The sequence below is a fragment of the Lycium barbarum genome, chromosome 9, assembly GCF_019175385.1.
Source record: "Lycium barbarum isolate Lr01 chromosome 9, ASM1917538v2, whole genome shotgun sequence".
Taxonomy (NCBI): domain Eukaryota; kingdom Viridiplantae; phylum Streptophyta; class Magnoliopsida; order Solanales; family Solanaceae; genus Lycium; species Lycium barbarum.
Window position 1 is genome coordinate 108,232,486 of NC_083345.1, and position 20,564 is coordinate 108,253,049.

The 20,564-nt window shown below is 36.0% G+C and overlaps 1 protein-coding gene across 1 annotated transcript; it reads right to left on the minus strand.

Moving 5' to 3' along the window:
* On the minus strand, nucleotides 1–12,763 carry LOC132609327 (uncharacterized). The gene is made up of 7 exons (XM_060323240.1): nucleotides 12,355–12,763; nucleotides 9,635–9,706; nucleotides 9,491–9,558; nucleotides 3,297–3,444; nucleotides 3,123–3,206; nucleotides 1,028–1,123; nucleotides 1–363 (listed from the first exon to the last, which is right to left on the minus strand). The coding sequence occupies exons 1-7, from the start codon at nucleotides 12,625–12,627 to the stop codon at nucleotides 358–360; spliced, it is 747 nt and encodes a 248-aa protein (XP_060179223.1). The 5' UTR covers nucleotides 12,628–12,763; the 3' UTR covers nucleotides 1–357.
* Between the last annotated feature and the right edge of the window lie 7,801 nt (nucleotides 12,764–20,564).

Genomic DNA, 20,564 nt, shown 5'->3' on the forward strand with positions numbered 1-20,564 from the left:
TGCAGATAACTCTTACTGTTCCATTAGAAATTTCAAATGGATTGCCAATTGTTTTGATGACATCCAATAACTTAAGATTACAGAACATGGTGATAAAAACAGCCTGCGAACTCAAATCCTCACATTTACATTTGCTTACGAGTTCACGGCTAAGGAGAAACTAAGGAAGAGCTTATATGTAGAGCTCAAAGAGCTAAGGCGATATGCAGAACCAAAGTGCTAACTTAACATTGCACCTTGGAAGATAAATATAGATATCTTTCGAAAGAGAGGTTGATGTACAGCAGCATTGTTGTCCATAGAGACATTAGAGAGACAAAGGCTGCAAAAGGTCATGCTACCAAACACGGCTCCATCTCAACCCTGAAATCAAGCGCGCACACGTAAGATAAAGCAGAAGAGCTTTTCATAGCATTAAGCAAATTAAAGAGAAGTGTTAATGTTGACATTTTTAGTACACCACATTTCAAGAAGTAACTACCAATTTTAGTCAGGACATGTAATCCGGAGCTATTGAGAGCAAATCCACTTACAAAAAACTCAGAGAATTATTCTATTCACTTGAACTCACTGTATTAGGATAAACCATGATTATGAATATGAAAAACCAAGCAACAGTTAGGAAAAGGAGTCGTTGGAAGAAAAACAAAACCAATTACTACATGAAATTGGCATCAGGGAAGTCTTTTAAGTTAGCAATGACGTAGGAGCACAGAAGCGCTGTCCTTAAGAAACTAAAAGTCTGGAAAAGTTTACAAAACAAAAGATGAATCATAGAAGCAATTGTTACCAAGGAACCACTTTCCTGATTTTATTCTAATAAGCTTAACTTCGATTAAGACAGAGTCAAGCAATTTTAGCTCTCAGGTTCAATAGAGTTGAACATCTTTCCTTTGTACTTGATGAGATCTTTTACGATGCTTCATATTTAGCCAATCAAGGGCTTAAAGGTATGCAAGATTGAAGGGAACAATATGAGAAGAAAGAGACTGATTAGTATAAATTATAACCGGTTAGGTGAACACACCTGCCTTCTCCTTCGGCATTGTATCATGTACCATGTCCGAGCCATTACATAACAAGGGAGGAGGAAAGCTGCCAGCTGAAGAAGTGAAATCTGAAACTGAAGTTCACAAAACATGCTTCAAGTTAAAATAATTGGCAGATAGATTTACTAGCGTGTCGGTGCAAGTGTCACAGTTTATGTATAAAAAACAACAAAAGGTGTCTACAAAAGACATAATGCATATATTTGTGGAAGCGTAACACATGTCTCGATAACGAACAAAAGATCATAATGAAGTTCACAAAACATGCTTCAAGCTAAAATAATCGGCAGATAGATTTACTAGTGTCTGTGCAAGTATCACTGTTTATGTATGAAAAATCAACAAAAGTTGTCTACAAAAGATCATAAGGCATATATTTGTGGAAGCATAACACATGCCTCCATAACGAACAAATTGAAACTCAGGAACATGATATAAATGTTCATGCTAATTGCTGATACAAGGCAGTACACTTCATAGTCATATTTAATAATGCAGACAAAGGAGAGTCCTAAGTCCTAAGTCCTAACAAAACAACCAATTCTTGGAACAACATGGCACTGCAACCCTCCAGCATACTTAGGGTGTGTTTTGTATGGATTTCCAATATTCTCATGTTTGGTTGGTTAAAATTTTTGGAAACCATTCTCTAGGAAAATAAGTTTCTTAAAAATGAGGGAAATGACTTTGCTAGTGGAAGTAGGGAAAACAAGCTTCAGGGTGGCTCAGTTGGTTGAGTACGGAGCTTTCACAATGGAGGTTTCAAGTTCGAAACCCCCTGCCTACGAAAGTAGGGGATTAGCCTTCTGGGTCGAGCTCATCGCACATGGCTTGCTTAGTGCGGTTATTTCTCCTGTGTGATTTGTGGGCTATTGCATAGGGGAGGGATTTACCCTGTGCGCACCCAAAGGATAGCGGCTGCAAGTTCTCTTGTCATTAAAAAAAAAAAAAAGTGACATTTCACATTAATTATCTCCTTCCCTACCTCCAACACCGAAAAGTTTTACCATGTGCCTCACATGCCAAGTCATACTTGTGTGAGGCACTTCTTTATTTGACAAATGGACAAATTGGGCCCCACTTTCAAAGATTTCCTCTCTCCTCTGCCAAACTACTTTTTTACCTTCTTTCTCCCATTCCTCCATTAATATGTTCTCAATTTTCTTCTACTACACTTTGTAGTTCACATGACCTACTAACTGGAACGACAAAAAATCCTCCACCAATGCCCAAATGCACTAGAAAAAAGCAAAAATAACTGAATGATATTTCCTTCAATATGGGTGAATAAAAATTTGGTAGATAGTGTCGTGTTACATCAAGAAAAGAAAGGAGAAAATTCATTGTTATTATCATTTTCAATTCTTATAACTAAAATGTTCTCATAAAAGTATCAAAGTCAAAACCCCATTGACCACTAAAATCGATTCAAAATCCACTGCTAAAGAAAAAAGCCTAGAACTGATTCAATCAGCTGCAAAAATCCCCCAAAAGGAATTTTCCAAAGTTAAACCTTTGAAATATAACACTTTCTAATCCGTATTATAAAAAATAAAAAATTGCTCTAGATTTTTTTTCCTTAAAAAATAAATTGAACAAAATGGAGGAAAAAATGAATCTGAAAGAGGAAACAAAAAATAAAATAATGGTTGAATGAACAAGGAAGAAGATAAAAGAAGGGATAAGTAGAAGAAAGAATGATGGGTATTTTACTGGAATAAGAGAGACGAAGGAATTAGGGTAGTTTGGCAGAGGAAGTCTTTGAAAGTGGGATCCAGATTGTCCATTTGTCAAGTAAAGAAGTGCCTCACACAAGTATGACTTGGCATGTGAGTCACATAGTAAAACTTTTCTCCAACACCCAACTTGCACCCCCATAGCCGTCATCTCCAACCCTTCACCCCACCCCATAGTGTTTTCTTAGAATATAGAATTCCTTTACGATAATTTTTTTTTAACTTATTAAACACTAGAAAATAAGTGAGAAATCCACTTATTTTTCAGGACAACATTTTCCTTCTTGCCAAACACACCCTTAGTGGCAAAAGCTATATGGAGCTAATGACTACTTACATTGAAGAATGTAGATGAGTCTTGCACCATAGCGAAGTCCCTTGTGACCATCAAGGTTTGGCGTATCAGCAAGAGTAGCATCAACTGAATTAATAGAAGACAATCACTTTCAATAATGAAGCGCTTACAAACAAAATGACTAAAATATAGAAGCATTACACAGCTTATGCTTACAATAATTGCAACATAGCGGAAACAAACTAGACTCCCACTGCTAGCAATAGCATAATCATCATACTCTGATTGCAGGAATTCACGCTCAGCTGCAGCAAAAGCTAGAAAATGAGGATTTCTAATATCCATGCCTGGTCCCCATGCTTGCCTGATTTAAAAAAATCCAAGAACAAAAAGGTCAGAGAGCTTGAAAAATATATAAGAAACAGAGTATTTTCTATTTAGATAGATGCTGGAATCTTGATATTTGAGATTATATATAAGGAAGAATAGCACTTTTGGTCCTTCAGTTAATGATAAATTCTTATTTTGGTCCTCGTGATATATGACTCAACACATTTAATCTTCAATTAATTAAAACATGTGTTTTTAGTCCCTTTATATTGGAAATAAAAGTAACATGTGTGTCTGGTCCCTTTGTATTGGAAACATAAAAAACATGTGTGTTTGGTCCCTTTGTATTGGAAATATAACAAACATGTGTGTTCGGTCCCTTTATATGGGAAATATGTTATATATCGGACTATTTTTAGAAGTATATTACCATCAACTATGAAGCAACATCACAAGTTTAACATTAATATATGGGTAATTAAATGGTGGAACAGTTGATAATTTTGAAAATTTGTTAATATCGGAAACAACCTCTCTACCTCCCAAGGTAGAGGTAAGGTCTGCGTCCACTCTACCCTCCCCAGACCCCACTTGTGGGATTACACTAGGTATTTTGCTGTTAATATTCATAAGCAAGGGGATGAAAAGTCCACATTTCTGTTGGGTCCATCCCATAATTTGAGGAAGGAAACATCTCCCTCATTTTAAGGAAGAAAACAAGGAATAAAACATTTCCCTTGTTTTGAGGAAGAAAACATATTCCTTGTTTTAAGGAAGAAAACATCTTCCTTGTATTTCGCAAATTGTCAAGTACTTGCTTGAGTCACAAATGACATCAATAGGTTCATTTCATCCCTATAAATAGGGAAACCTTCTATCATTTGTAGACACACCAAAATATCAGACATTAGATCATCACAGCACAACCAAGAAGAGTTGTATAATATCCTTGAGAGATTTGTGAGAGTTGTATAAAAGCCAGTGTACCCTCCTTCAAGTATATGGGACTGGAGGGGGAGATTTGTTGGGTCCATCCCATAATTTGAGGAAGGAAACATCTCCCTCATTTTAAGGAAGAAAACAAGGAATAAAACATTTCCCTTGTTTTAAGGAAGAAAACATTTTCCTTGTATTTCGCAAATTGTCAAGTGCTTGCTTGAGTCACAAATGACATCAATAGGTTCATTTCATCCCTATAAATAGGGAAGCCTTCTATCATTTGTAGACACACCAAAATATCAGACATTAGATCATCACAGCACAACCAAGAAGAGTTGTATAATATCCTTGAGAGATTTGTGAGGTTTTTTTTTAGAGTTTTTTTGAGCTTGTATGTCTCTTCTTTCTATTCTTGAAAGTAATAGAAGTATTTTTCTCTCATATTAGCTCAATACTATAATTCCACCACCAACAAGTGGTATCAGAGCCAAGGTTCTGTCTGAGTATGCTCTATGGTTGCAGCATAGTCTGAACTTCCACATCAGAAAAGAATTACCTTGGTGCTCCTGCATCAGCTGCCACGTCACCAGTCAGTTTTGTAATTTAAAAAAATTGCAGTTTGGTCCCTCAATTTTTTGAAAATTATTCAGAAGGTGAAAAATGACCATTGACTAGTCAACTTCATCTTCTGGAGCTATGATTATGCTCACGGCTACCAACTACACGCTGTGGAAACCTCAGATGGAAGATTTCCTCAGTTGTAAAGACCTTTTTGATCCAATAGAGCTAAAGGGTATTAATCCTGACCCGCCCAAATCAATAGAGTGGAAGAAAATTAATAGAAAAACTATTGGTCAAATCCGACAATGGATTGACCATAGTGTCTTCCACCACGTTGCACAAGAAATCGACGCTTATGCCCTTTGGAAAAAGTTGGAAGACATGTACCAAGCCAAGACCGCTCGGAACAAGGCCCTTCTGATGAGACGCCTTGTCAATATGAAGCTCAAAAGTGGAACTTCTGTTGCCGAACATACCAGTGAGTTCCAGAGTCTGGTAAATCAATTATCTTGTGTAGAAATGCCACTTGGAGACGAAATGCAATCTCTACTACTTCTTAGTTCCCTTCCTGATAGTTGGGAAACACTAGTTGTTACTCTCAGCAACTCAACCCCAGATGGTAAACTTACCATGTCTGTGGTCAAGGATGCATTGTTCAATGAAGAGGCAAGAAGGAAAGACATGAGCACAGATCAGACTCATGCCCTTGTGACGGAGAATCGAGGAAGATCACAAGGAAAAAAACAAAGAAACAGTAGAGGAAAATGGCAAAGTAGAGGCAAAAGTCAGGGGAGATCATCGGATGGCCGGAAACCTTCTTATACCTGCCACCATTGCGGTATAGAGGGTCACATGAAGAAGAATTGCTACAAATGGCTAGAGGAGCAAGGCAAGAGCAGTTCTCAACCGAAGAACAAGGGTGGTGAAGCGCTCATCACAATCTCAGGTGATGTAGCGTACTGTACTACCCATGATGAGACATGCCTTCACGTCTCAAGAGAAGACACGGAATGGGTGGTAGATACTGCAGCATCCTACCACGTAACTCCCCACAGGCACTACTTCACAACATACAAAGCTGGAGACTTTGGAGCGGTGAAGATGGGTAATTCCAGTTCCTCTGGAATAGCCGGAATTGGTGATGTACAAATAAAGATAGGTACCGGAAACACAATCACTTTGAAAGATGTCAGACATGTACCAGATCTTCGGTTCAATCTCCTGTCAGTGGTATCTCTTGACAACAAGGGTATGAAAACCATTTTAGCAGAGGCACATGGAAAATGTCAAAGGGCGTTTTGACAACCTCTCAAGGACATGTTTGTGGCACATTGTACAAAACGCATTTGAGAATTTGTACAGACAGCCTCAACATTGCAGATGACGCTTCTCAGGATTTATGGCACCAGAGACTCAACCACACGAGCGAGAAAGGGTTGACTACCTTGATGAAGAAGAATCTTATAAATGTTGACAAGAACGCTGCACTGTGTCCTTGCAATCATTGTCTATTCGGTAAGCAACACAGAGTGTCATTTAATTTCACTTCAACAAAAAGATCAGAGTTGTTAAGTTTGGTACACTCTGATGTCTGCGGTCCTATGGAGGTTGAATCACTCGGTGGAAGCAGATATTTTCTGACTTTTATCGATAATGCTTCTCGGAAAGTGTGGGTGTATTTCCTGAAGACGAAGGACCAGGTGTTCGAGTGCTTCAAGTCATTTCACGTCTTGGTGGAACGTGAAACAGGAAAGAAGCTGAAATGTCTCCGATCTGATAATGGAGGCGTTCGATGCATATTGTAGAGCATATGGCATTCGACATGAGAAGTCAGTACTACGCACCCCTCAGCACAATGGCGTAGCTGAAAGAATGAACCGGACTATCATGGAGCGTGTCCGGAGCATGCTGAACATGGCTAAACTTCCAAAGCCATTTTGGGGAGAAGCAGTCAATACCGTATGCTATCTCATCAACGGATCACCTTCAGTACCACTCAACTTTGAAGTTCCAAAGAGGCTATGGACAGGTAAGGATCCTATATACTCACATCTTAGAGTATTTGAGTGTTCATCATATGCACATGTATCCAAAGAGCTCAGACAGAAGCTTGATGCGAGAACTATCCCATGCATTTTCATTGGCTACGGAACTGAAGAGTTTGGATACAGGTTATGTGATCCTAAGGAGAAAAAAGTGATCAGAAGCAGGGAAGTTGTGTTTCACGAAAATTTAACAATAGAAGACATTGAAAAAACCACGATGTCTCAGAAGTCAAATGAGGGTGCTCAAGTTACAAATGAAGCACCAGAATTGTTCTTGAGAAATAATGACGAAGTGCCAGAAGAAAACTCAAAAGCAGAAGAAGATGAGGAGACAGAAGAGAGTGCTGAGCAAGGGGAGCCACAACCCACCTCACCAGAACCATCACACGACACAGATGATGGTAGTTCTTCTCAGATGGTTCCAACTGCTCGTAGATCTGAACGAGGCCATATACCATCAAAAAGGTACTCATCATCTGAATACCTTTTGCATACTGAAGATGGAGAACCGGAGAGTTTTCAAGAAGCTATGTCTCATAAGGATAAAGAAAAATGGCTGATAGCAATGCAGGATGAGTTAAAATCTCTGCAGAAAAATCAAACTTATGAGATCGTAGAACTTCCTAAAGGGAAGAAGGCACTGAGAAACAAATGGGTGTTCAAGTTAAAGAAGGATGCAAGCGGGCAAGTGGTGAAACACAAAGCTCGGTTGGTTGTCAAAGGGTTCCAGCAGAAGAAAGGAATTGAACTTTGATGAGATCTTTGCACTAGTTGTCAAGATGACCTCAATCCGAGTTATACTTGGCTTAGCAGCAAGTATGAACTTGGAGCTTGAACAGATGGATGTGAAGACAACATTTCTTCACGGAGATTTGAAAGAAGAAATCTATATGCAGCAGCCAGAAGGTTTTGAGGTTTCAAGTGATAATCTCGTGTGCAAGCTATCTAAAAGCTTGTATGGTTTGAAGCATGCACCAAGGCAGTGGAATAAGAACTTTGACTCATGCATGAAGAGTCAAGGCTACAAGAAGACTACTGCGGATGAGTGTGTATACATCAAGAGACTTCCATACGGTACTTTCATTGCTTTTCTACTATATGTAGACGACATGTTAATCGTTGGGAAAGATCAAATGAAGATAAACCAACTGAAGAAAGAACTCTCTAAGTCTTTTGATATGAAAGACTTTGGACCGGCTCAACAGATTCTTGGGATGCAGATCACTCGAGACAGGAAGAATCGCAAGTTATGGCTATCTCAAGAGAAGTACATTGATCGGGTACTTGAGAGATTCAACATGAATAATACCAAACCAATTAGTGTTCCACTTGCGAATCACTTCAAGTTGAGCAAAAGAACATGTCCCACATCCAAGGAAGAGATCGGGGAGATGTCAGCGGTACTCTATTCTTCAGCGATTGGAAGTCTGATGTATGCCATGGTATGCACACGGCCAGATATCGCTCATGCAGTGGGTACAGTGAATCGTTTTCTCTCTAACCCCGGGAAGGAGCATTGGGAGGCAGTCAAATGGATTCTCAGATATTTGACGGGTACCACGAAGTTATGTCTTTGCTACGGTGGAGCTTATCCAGTCTTGGAAGGCTATACAGATGCTGATATGGCCGGAGATATTGATAGTAGAAATCTACTTCAGGATATATCTACACTTTTGCAGGGGGAGCTGTTTCTTGGCAATCAAGATTGCAGAAGTGTGTCGCTTTATCTACAACAGAAGCAGAATACATTGCTGCCGTTGAAGCTGGTAAAGAAATGTTATGGCTAAAGCGCTATCTCCAAGAACATGGGATCCAGCAGAAAGAGTACAAGATACATTGTGACAGTCAGAGTGCTCTAGACTTGAGCAAGAACTCCATGTACCATTCCCGTACAAAACATATTGATGTTCGGTATCACTGGATACTGGATACGCGAGACGATTGATCAACAACTGTTGAGACTAGTGAAGATCAACACAAAGGAGAATCCATCAGACATGCTGACCAAGGTGGTACCGAGAGACAAGTTTGAATTGTGCAAAGAACTTGTCGGCATACACTCAAACTAAAAGCCAGTGTACCCTCCTTCAGGTGTATGGGACTGGAGGGGGAGATTTGTTGGGTCCATCCCATAATTTGAGGAAGGAAACATCTCTCTCATTTTAAGGAAGAAAACAAGGAATAAAACATTTCCCTTGTATAATATCCTTGAGAGATTTGTGAGGTTTTTTTTTAGAGTTTTTTTGAGCTTGTATGTCTCTTCTTTCTATTCTTGAAAGTAATAGAAGTATTTTTCTCTCATATTAGCTCGATACTATAATTCCACCACCAACAATTTCAAGCTATTGAAGGATAGATATGCTTAGTGAGATATATCACAAGAACTAAAATTAGAATTTACCAATAACTGAGGGCTCCAAAAGTGCTATTAACCCTATATAGAATTTCAATAGTGTAGTTGGATCATTTGGCGCTGCTTTACATATTTGGAAGCAAACGCCAAATATTATACAACTGACAACCTGATGAACTTACCTGATATCAATTGCCATTACATCAGGGTTGCTCCTTGCAGGTGGAAGGGTATAATTTGGTGAAAAGGCCTAATAGAATATAAAATAACAAATCAATTTTCACTTGAGACTGGAGAAATATTTTCTCATTAAAGCAGGTACCAACCTTATTACAAATTTCACAGGTGATGTCTCCTTTTTTGTTGCACCATCTCTGAATACATTTCCTATGAGCAAACTGCACATCCAATCGATGACAAAAATTTCAATACTCAGCTTTTTAATCTAATGGTGTACTTAAAGAAATGGACATATTGAAGCGAGCCAAAAAGTGGTTATCTTTATTAAAAAGTGCTTATTTTAGAAAGTTGAGGTATTTGGCCAAGCCTTTTAGCAGTAACAGAAACTTCTTTTCATAAGCTAAAAAAAGTAGTTCTTCCCAACAGCACTTTTAGGACATTAGCCAAGCACAAAGTACTACTTTGATATAGGCAAAAACGTTTTTAAATTGATTAGTCAAACACAAACGGTTACTATGCAAAAGTACTTTCTCGAAAAGCACATCTAATAAAATGTGTAACATAAAAATTGGGCATAAAAGGGAAGCAAATCTAGTAGCACTATGCTTCCAAAAGGGCATTAAAGATGATCATTCAATTGTAATACATAAAGATAGTCCTTAAGATCCAATTCAATATCTTATTCTGAAAAAAGCTTTTAAAGTGGCTCAAAACTGAATCCAAAAACTCCCATTAACCCATTTGTAGGATCCACAATAACTGAAAGAGCATTTACGCCAACATTTTGACATTTGAATACTAGCATCAATTATACATAAACTCCCATAAATGTAAAAAACAAAAATCCCAATATAACTGACATGTAGCAGTAGCCACTTGGGAAAAGTAAACAACTTTTTTTCTAACCCCTATTTAACTTATTCAATCATAAAGAGTCACAAATAATAATAGCGAGAATAAGACAACTGATTTTTGGTGCATTTAATTGTTTGGTGCATATTTTCTGTCAGGTTAACTTTTTTCTTCAACAAGGGTAGAATATTCAAAATCCACATTTAATGAGAACAGAAAAGTTTGGTGACCAAGCACAATTAATGATTTTTTCTAGATAAGAACAAAAATAACTCCTAAAGTTGCACAGCACAAGGCATTCACCATGTGAATAATAAAAAAATATGCACAAACATCAAAAATTAAAAGGATTAAAAATATTAAACTTACAACTCCCTAAGTACACCATATGATACCCATGGAACCTTTTTTGTAAAAGACAATTTTTTTACTTTACAAAAAATTGGTCTTGGCCAAAAAGGTCATATGGGTTAGTGTAATTATCTTTGACTATTTTATTATGGTTTTACATAGGGAGTTGCTAAAGCTAATTAATTAAACAAATAGAAGTAGAAGAAGAAGAAAATTTTAGTCTTCCTCAAAGACACATCAAAAGCATCAATCTTTCATTTTATATTGAAGAAAAACCAACAAACCAAGGAAAGAGAAAGAAATTTTTTGTACGCCAGACACATTTCCCAAGCCAAAGCAAAGAAAAAGTGGTACCAAAACTTAAAACTTGTAAACAAAACAAAAATCAAGTATAAGAATCAACCAAAGAAAAAAAGGAGGAAATATAACTAGCAAACAAAGGAAAGAGAAGGACTAAATAAAACACATTTTCCAAGCCCAATCGAGGAAAGCAATTTAGAAGGGTAGCAAAAATTGAAATTTATAACCAAACTTTCAACATTAAGAAACAATTATTTTTCCAAAAAGTAAGATTAAAGAAACCCCCCCAAAAAAAGGATTAATCTTTTGTAAACATTTGAAATGAAAAACAAGAATACAAATAACACACATTTCCTAAGCCAACCCAAGAAAGCAAATAAAAAAGGGTTAGCAAAAATTGAAACTTATAATCAAAATTTCAACGTTAAGAAACAACTTTTTTTTTTCAAAATAATAAGATTAAATCAACCCCAGAAAGAAAAAAAAAATAGACCAAAAGAAAAAGTGGTAGCAAAACTTAAACTTGTGACAAAAAAATTTCAAACATAAGAAACAAATTAAACAAAAAAAAAAAGAATTAACCAGAACCATCAAATAAAAGGAAAGAGAAGAAAACTTACACCCATTTGAATTGAAGAAACAAGAGGAAAAGAGTAGAAATAATGCAAAAGGGTAACAAAAACTGAAACTTATAACCAAAATTTCAACTTCAAGAAACAGTCTTTTTTTCAAATAATATTAAAGCAACCCCAGAAAGAAATATATTAAATCAAAAGAAAAAAAAAAGGAAAGAGGAGAAAACTCTTACACCTATTTGAACTTTTTTTTTTAAAAGCAGAAATAACATTCATTTCAAAATCCAACCCAAGAAAGCAAATTAAAAAGGTAACAAAAACTGAAACTTATAACCAAAATTTCAACATTAAAGAATAAAATATTTTCAAAAAAAATAAGATTAAAACAACCGCACAAAAAAAAAAAAAAACTTTCTTTTTGGGTAGGAAAGATTAAACTTTTGTATCCATTTGAAATGAAAAACAAGAGTACAATTAACACACATTTCCTATGCTAACAACTCAAGAAAGCAAATAAAAACAGGTAGCAAAACCACTCAAACTTGTAACCAAAATTTCAACATTAAAGAAACAATTTTTTCAAAATAATAAGATTAAAGCAACCACAAAAAAAAAAAAAAAAAAAAAAAAAACTTTTTTACAAATAACACACATTTCCTAAGCCAACCCAAGAAAGCAAATAAAAAAAGATATCAAAAAAACTGAAAACTTATAACCAAAATTTCAACATCAAGAAACAGTTTTTCTTCAAAATTAAAGCAACCCCAGAAAGGAAAAAAAAATTGGACCTTGAGTGTTCCATTGCAAGCACAAGGAGTTTCCATATCATTTTCTTCATCTTCTTCTTGACAAATTCTACACTCTCTAACAACACTGCCCTTTGAACAACCCTCACCATTAACACTATTATTCTTAATATTATGAACTGTTTCTTCAACATTCAAATTTGTATCATTTGTTGTACCATCAACAACATTAGTCAAAAGACTTTGTTGTGAATCTCCAAAACATGTTGTTGTTATTATGATCCTATCCACGCATACCATAAACTCATCCACCATTTTTATAAAAAAAAAAATGTTTTTTTTTTTTTTTTTTGGTCTAGAGAAGGAAGGAGAAAACAATGTTTTACAGTAGATGAAAGTTGTAGTGGTAGGAGAGAGGAAAAAAGAGAGTGCGGAATGGTGGATTATAAAGGTGGAGTTTTTTATTTTTCAAGTTGCGGATTTTACGATAGGGGCTTGTATTTATCTATAGAACATGACAAAAATGGTCCATTATATTTTTTGTATTAGGTTCTGCGTAGTCCTATAAGAATCACTTGATCAATTTTGGTCCTTTAAATTGTTTTATCTCCATCAGATATTTTCCGAGCTCTAAGGGGTCGTTTGGTAGCCTGTTAAAGTTATGCCGGTATTATTTATGAAGGAAATTATTTATTATTTTATACAGGAATTAGTTATGTAGGGTTAAGTTTATTCATAGTTGTTCCGCCTTTTATCGTATGAAAAGCAATACATAGATTCTCTCATAACTTATACATGTATTAGTTATGCGGGTATCTAAATTACAAATTAAACACGGTATTGATATTATTCATGAATAACTTATCTCATAACGAGCTACCAAACGTGGCATTACTTATGCAAGATTTAATACTTGCATAACTCACTTCCAAACCAGCTGCCAGACAACCCCTAAGAGGTCATTTGGTTTGTGGAATAAGGTGGATATCTCAAGATTAAGTTTGTGATTAAATTTAGACCTTGTTTGATTGAAGGTATAACTAATCCTAGGATAAGTTTATACTTTCAACCAAGCAGAGTATTAATTTAGACTCAAACTTAATCCTGAGATATCCCACCTTATTCCATCAAATTTGGTGTTATTTTATTTCACCTTCCAGGTGGATTAATTTAGTCCAAGAATTATAATCTCATCATTATAATTTCGGGATAACTTAGTCCGCGAACCAATCGACCCCTAATTGTCAAATTTAATTGACATGGTGAAAATAGAAATATTTATCGAGAATTCACATTTAGAAGTACATATGTTGTGGTTGACATTATTTTTTATCTATTTTTAGAATCTAATTCAACTTTTTGAGGTGCAATATTTGTCTGTTTTTGTTTATTTTTTGTGTCTGGTGTAGTTTTTTATGTTTGCTTCTGAAATTTTGTTAGAATTTTTTTTTTTTTTTACAATATCGATTAAACTTAACAATTAGAGTTTGATAAATAATTGATAAAACTAAACATTCTTACTTTTGACAAATTTTAAAAAGTCAAACAAATTGTTCAATTGATACTTAAAGGACTATTTGAACTTATTACCAAAAAATAAGGGACTATTTTTATCATTTTCTCTTATTATCTGAAGGGAAAATGACCTAATAATACTACTTAAGACTCTATATTACAAAATATAAGAATTTTTTTTTTTTACAAAATATACCAACTTAATTACAAAACATAACGGATCTGAAAAAAATAAAAGTCCACCCTTTCCTTTCCTTTTTCCCATTCTCTATTTCATCCACAATGGAGAGCCACACCCCACCTTTCCTTTCCCCTTCTCCCCATTCTCTGTTTCCTCCGAGAACTCCACAGCCCTACCCTTATCTTCCCCTTCTACCATTCTCCGACATTTTCTTTGGCGAGTTCAGGCCACGCTCCGGTGACAGATCCAAACAAACACGATTTGAAAAAAATGCAAATTTAGAAAAAAAAAATATTGAGAGAAAGAAGCCATCAAATTTCATTCTTCAATACATATGGGTCTGCCGTGGAAGCAACTTCAGCATGAAATTTCTCCAAACACTTCAAAATCTTCGCCGAATATACCATCGGAGGAACCCTCTACTTCTGATTTGAGTTCCGACTTGGTGTTAAAAAATTCCAATCTCCTATTTTTTTATCGATCTAGAAGGGAAAGGGGCGGGTTGGAGTCTAGCAGAGAGAAGGACGATAGGGATAAATTGTTGACCATGGTTAAAATTGTTGATTTAGCAAATAAATTTGTATGAATATTATATGAAAGTTGTATATAATGTTGTTGTAGTTGTATTAAATTTCCAAAAACCTACATGAAATTTTTACAAATTTTAAGCAGTTATATACATATTTCATACGGTTTCTATACAGTTTTCATACACGAAAAATATGAGAATTCTAAACCTTGGGTGAGATATACATATTTCATACAATATTCATACACAAAATTCTGAGCGAAAATTTTAAGATTTGAGCGAGATATACACAGTTCATATACAAATTTTCGTACATATTTTGTAAGAAATCTATTGGTTTGTTTTGTAAACTGAAAAGTATCGTCATATTTTGTAAATATACTCTATTCTTATGTATATATAGGTTATTCTCCCTTATCTGAATGCACAATAGTGCGAGGATCTATATGCTCGTTTTGGAATTGGCCCAAAAATAGAGAGCCCGTTTGGATTGACTTATAAGTTGCTTATAAGCTGTTTTCAGCTTTTTTGAGTGTTTGGCTGGCCAGCTTGAAGTCATTTTGTGCTTAAAATAAGCTAAAAAAATAATTGAGCTCATTTAACTTAGCTTATCTAAAACAGCTTATAAGCCAAAAAAAAAAAAAGTTAGACTAGCCCAACTTATTTTTTTAGCTTATAAGCTGCAAACAGTTAAAGTCATTTTGTGCTTAAAATAAACTCAAAAAAATAATTGGGCTCATTTAACTTAGCTTATCTAAAGCAGCTTATAAGCTGAAAACAACTTATAAGCCAAAAAAATAAGTTAGACTAGCCCAACTTATTTTTTTTAGTTTATAAGCTGCAAACAGCTTATAGGCATAAACCCATCCAAACAGGCTCAAAATATCCCATGATGAGCTTTTGCTTTAGAACGCATCGAGGGTATATTTGGGAAGTCAGATACTATGAATTAAATTTGAGTATAATTACAACTTTCAAGCAGTTACATGAGTTGTCTAATTTATTTGACCAAGTAATTTTGTAAATGAACATACTCAAGTAATCACACAATATAGTAGTAGTACTATAATGTCCAAAATCCAAATAGTGCTTGATAAAAATATTTATGTATGTGCGTATACGTACTTTAGTGCTGGTTGGTTGCCTACAGTCTCGTGCTTAGAGCTTTTTATTGTAGTAAAGTACGTAGTACTAATATTTTTAGAACTGGGGTTTAGAGCTGAACATAAATAAATATTAAGGCCAAATAATTGGTATGGATATTACAATGTTACCCCTTAAATCTAACTTAATAAATACTTTATCCATCCAATAATTTCTCCAATTTTTACAACTTAAGACTTTTTAATTATTGTTCAATTATTTTCATTTATTATTAAAATACTTCTGAAGGTAATTACTTTTGCAGGAGTTATGACTTCATTTTTTGTGATAATTATTGAAGTATTGCAAAATAATCTAATGAAAATCATGGTTTGGTCAACCTTGGAATTAGTTTAAGTTGTATGATGTTTACTAGTATATCTGTAATTATTCGAGTATCTTTTTTGACTCAATGTACAACTCGTTCTCTAGAACAGTAGATTCTTGAGTGTGATTCGAAAATTCATATCGTATTAAAAGAAAAATACATCCAGAAGAAGAGATGGGGGGTTTGCCTTCGTGACAGTGAAAAGTTCATTCAATTATAATTGAAAGTCAATTTTGAAACCAAAACCAAAAAGAGTCATTTGAACATGTGATATAATATTGAATTGTTTTGAGTTTATAAATAAAAGAAAGATGAAGATTTATATTTTGTTCTTTTCTCAAATTGAATGCAACAAATTACTTCGATCACACCAACATATATTATTTGACTTACATAATCTATTACAAGATTGTCACTAAATGTAAACGCAATCTAATTTCACTGTGTTATTACTCACTATATTAGTATCGTTGTATTGTGTCTAATACTGCAAATTTTGGAAGATCACTTTATTTATAAGTTTAAAAACAATTTGCGAAAGGCAGATGAAGATAATTATTATTGCACGAATATTTTACTTTTAAGCTAATATTTTTTTTTATTTCCCTCTCCTTTGATCCCTTTTGTTGGAGCTATTGCTCTTTTGGTGACTCGAATCCACGACCCTAGTGTGATCGAAATAATTTGTTGCTTAGCTAATCATGTTGAAATAATTTATCAGACTTTTGTATTCTCATATATGTTACATATCAGATTATTCACACATTGTTACTATTGCTTTATGTTTATGACTCAAACATTTTTCTCGTACGTAATGTCTCGCCTCGCCATTTAGGGGACAATCGACGATGCATATTGAGTACCGGTGTACTCATGTTTTTTCTTTATTTTTTGCTTAAATGTAGATTTTACATATAGTTCTGGAGGCCAGCCAAGCGAACAACAGGGTTGAGATTGATTATTAGAAGGGAGCCAACCACACTTCCATGGTGAGGATGTTATGTTATGTTTTAGTTTTTCTAGACTTATTAAATCATGTGGGGCCAATCCTGTAAGTGTTTCTATTTCGGAAAGTAAGTACGAACAATAAGTAAATTGCAGATAATAACGAAATAGAGAGAAAGAGTAGAGAGTTCTCATTGATATAGTGTCACGACCCAGCTAGGGGCCGCGACGGGTACCCGGGCTAACCACCGAGCACCACTCGTGTTACTACTCCTTAGTCTCTTTATCAATCAATTATCCACTTCATGCTTAATTTATAAGAAAACCATTTTCATTTGGAAACAAAAGCATTGTATATACTTGAGCCCTTTAGGCTAGCAAAATAATATATATATGTACATACATACAAAATGACCCTGCCATGAGACCATACAACCCACATCGAGTATCTACGAGCCTCTATGAAATGACATCTACAACTGTACACAAAAGGATCATTATAGGCACCTCCGGAACAATGGAGGGCTCTCAATCAGCTGGCAGCTCTAAGAATCCGGAGCAATATCTCCTCTCTGTCTACCTGTGGGCATGAACACAGCGTCCAAAGAAAAAGGACGTCAGTACGAATATTGTACTGAGTCTGTAAGGCAGGAATGAAATAAATAACATAATGGAAGATCATGAGTCAAGAACAAGGATATAATTTGCACCAATGTCATAGGCAATTACATTACTTAATCATATCACATTTTACATAAATATAGTACACATGTTAGCACGTCCCATACATCATTGCACACATCGTCATATACATCATCGCATCATCATCAGTATCGTCATTTATATCGTTACCCGTGTCCGGGTAACCCTCAAGCCGCCTACTAGTGGTGAACATGCCCGACCCTCTAGGCTCGGTGTAAACATAGCAGCCCGCATTCGCGGTGACATGTCCGGCCATATAGGCACGGTGGAAATCATAGCAGCCCGCGTTAGCGGTGACATGCCCGGCCATATAGGCGCGGTGGAAATCGTATCGCATCATGTATCATCTCATAGTAATCTCAATTATCTCATAAGCATGTTCATGTTAGCATTATTCATTATCTTTTCATCATAGCATATGTTAGCATTACGAGCATACAATGGGCTCTAAGACAATCACATTATGTCGGGGTGACGTAAGGTCGTGACCCCCGAATATATTATGGACATTCATGAGTACCATGCCTCGCCTTGAAGGGAAGTAAAACATAAGGCGAGTGTTAGCGATATTCGCATTATCAGCATTATGGAGACATCATGTCACAATTTCTCGAATCTCTATAATTTAGCTTATTTACACCATTATCATGCTCACGGGTAATTCAATAGATAAGAGAGCTTATAAGTTTCATCTTATAGAAGGATCATGGAAAACTCGTAAGATTCATGCCTTTGAAAGAAGAGTTAAGCCCCACATACCTTTCTCGTTTAAGCGATTTAGCGTTTGCGTATTCTCCTTCAATGTCGCGCTTCTACCTTCAAGGAGGAGTCGTATTATCATTAGTCAATTAGTCATAAGAACGCATTACTATTCTAGAGAAAATTGGACAGCACTTCCTTTGTTTATACTACTTTTCCCGTATTTCATATCAACTCCCAACACTAACAACAACAACCACAATATCTCAATTAACACTCATCATTTGATTGCATTTGGCAAAATCCACCATTTCTCTCTATTTTTCCCACATTTATGGTTTCGAGTTCGCCAACGTGTTTCCTCGTATATCATACTTATATCATGGTCTACATGTCATTTACAACACATTCATAATCATAGTATAACAACATTCATGATTCTACCAAGCTATCACCCAACCATGGCACAATTCACTCTTGAATAACCCATTTACTATGTTTTTCTACAAATCGGATATCTTAACCTCCCAATACCTTAAACAACAAGGAAAGGTCATGAAACTCACCTTGAGTGATGGTTGAACAAGTCTTGGGTGAAGTTCTCCCTTTCTCACCAAAACCCTATTTCACCTCCTTTGGAATTTCTTGAAGAAGATGCACCTGGGTTAGGTTTCATACACTTTGATTCATGGATCTTGTGTTATTGATCATGGATTTCCCTTGAATTTTCGTGTGGGTGAATATTAGAGAGGGTTCTAGAGGTTTCCTTGGCCAAAATGGTGAAAAATAATGAATTTGGACGAGTTGGACATATTTAAAGTGGTCCAGAAAATTCTGGACCGGCACGACATGCGGCACGCTTTGCGAAACGCAAAGCATGACATGCGGAACGCATCTTGGGTCGCAAAGCTTGCCAGCTGACCAACTCTCACTGGCACACTTTGCGGTTGAACTGCGGAGCCGCATGTCGTACATGCGAGCCGCATGTTGTGTCGCAAAGTGTGTCAGAGAGTGATATGATATTTCGCCCCAAAACAGTCTGTCGTAGAATGGCCGTCACGTTTGATCCCGATATGTTGTGAGGGCCCACGACCTATGGTTAGAAATCTCTTTCGGTTATCTACAACTTTCATCCTGTGGTGTTTTTCCCAAATTCCAACTTTATAATGGCGTTTTGGCCCCTCCAAACCAGATCCTCCGAAAATGTTTCCTTAACTCGCCCTTTTGGATGGCTTATGCCCATATTTGGCTTATGGGTCCTTCTTGAAACTTACTTGGCACTTAATTACCAACATAAGGGACATTATAATTCTTCTCCAAAATGTCATTAAGACATCATTAGTTCGATACTCATAATTGTCCTTCGCCAGTCAATTTACTGTGCACGAATGAAAATTTTCCGAGGTGTAACATATAGAGAGTTCTTATTGATATCCTTTGAGTCCGCAAGGTACAATATAGTGCCAAAGATGGAGAGCTAAAACCGAACACTATTTATTTTTTTAGGGATATCCTTCAATGGGAGCTGTAAAGAACAAAGTACATGCTTTTGCATTAACAAAATGCAATCTAAAGAGGAAAAGTATACTTTGGAAGACTGGAAGTGTAGTAGACTTGGCTAGAATTGATCGCCTTGATGTTTGTCCTTCGTTTCCTATTTATAGTCCTCCAAGTGCTTGGGGTACAAAGCTGACGTGTAGATCTTCGGTTAAGCTGACTTGTAGATCTTTGCTTAATCTTCTGAATTAATTTGGTCATTGGAGCTGATATCCTCTTCCCGATCCTTGCAGAGGCTGTTGAGAAAGTTAGTTAGACGTGTAGTTTATCCTTCAGACTCGGTCAAAAGCAGTTGGGAAGGCCTGTGGCATTGTTTATAAGGCCAATGTCATCCATATATCTTATGGTTTAGGGTCTTAGGCTCTTCTCTAATTGGAAGTGACTTAAGTGGTAGACGAGTCTTTGGTTGGTGAATCGTACCTCGAGGGTCGTTTTCTGATCCGAGACAGAGGACCGCATGTTTGGGGCACATTTCTGGCGTGTGTAATATTTTACCGTCACGTTAGTCCCCCACTTGCTAAGGTACATGTCACCTCACCTATACGTTACCCCCATATACAAAGTATATCACAATTAATTCAATTCAGGAAAAAAATTCTCATTGAGATTAAAGCCTTAACTTACCTCGGTGTGAACTATCCTTAGCCTCCGTG

Coding starts and splice junctions, on each gene's coding strand:
- LOC132609327 (XM_060323240.1), bottom strand. CDS start 12,627: ATGGTGGATGAGTTTATGGTATGCGTGGATAGGATCATAATAACAACA. Junction 9,559..9,634: donor CCTGTGAAATTTGTAATAAG/GTTGGTACCTGC, acceptor ATATTCTATTAG/GCCTTTTCACCAAATTATAC. Junction 3,445..9,490: donor GTAATGGCAATTGATATCAG/GTAAGTTCATCA, acceptor TTTTTAAATCAG/GCAAGCATGGGGACCAGGCA.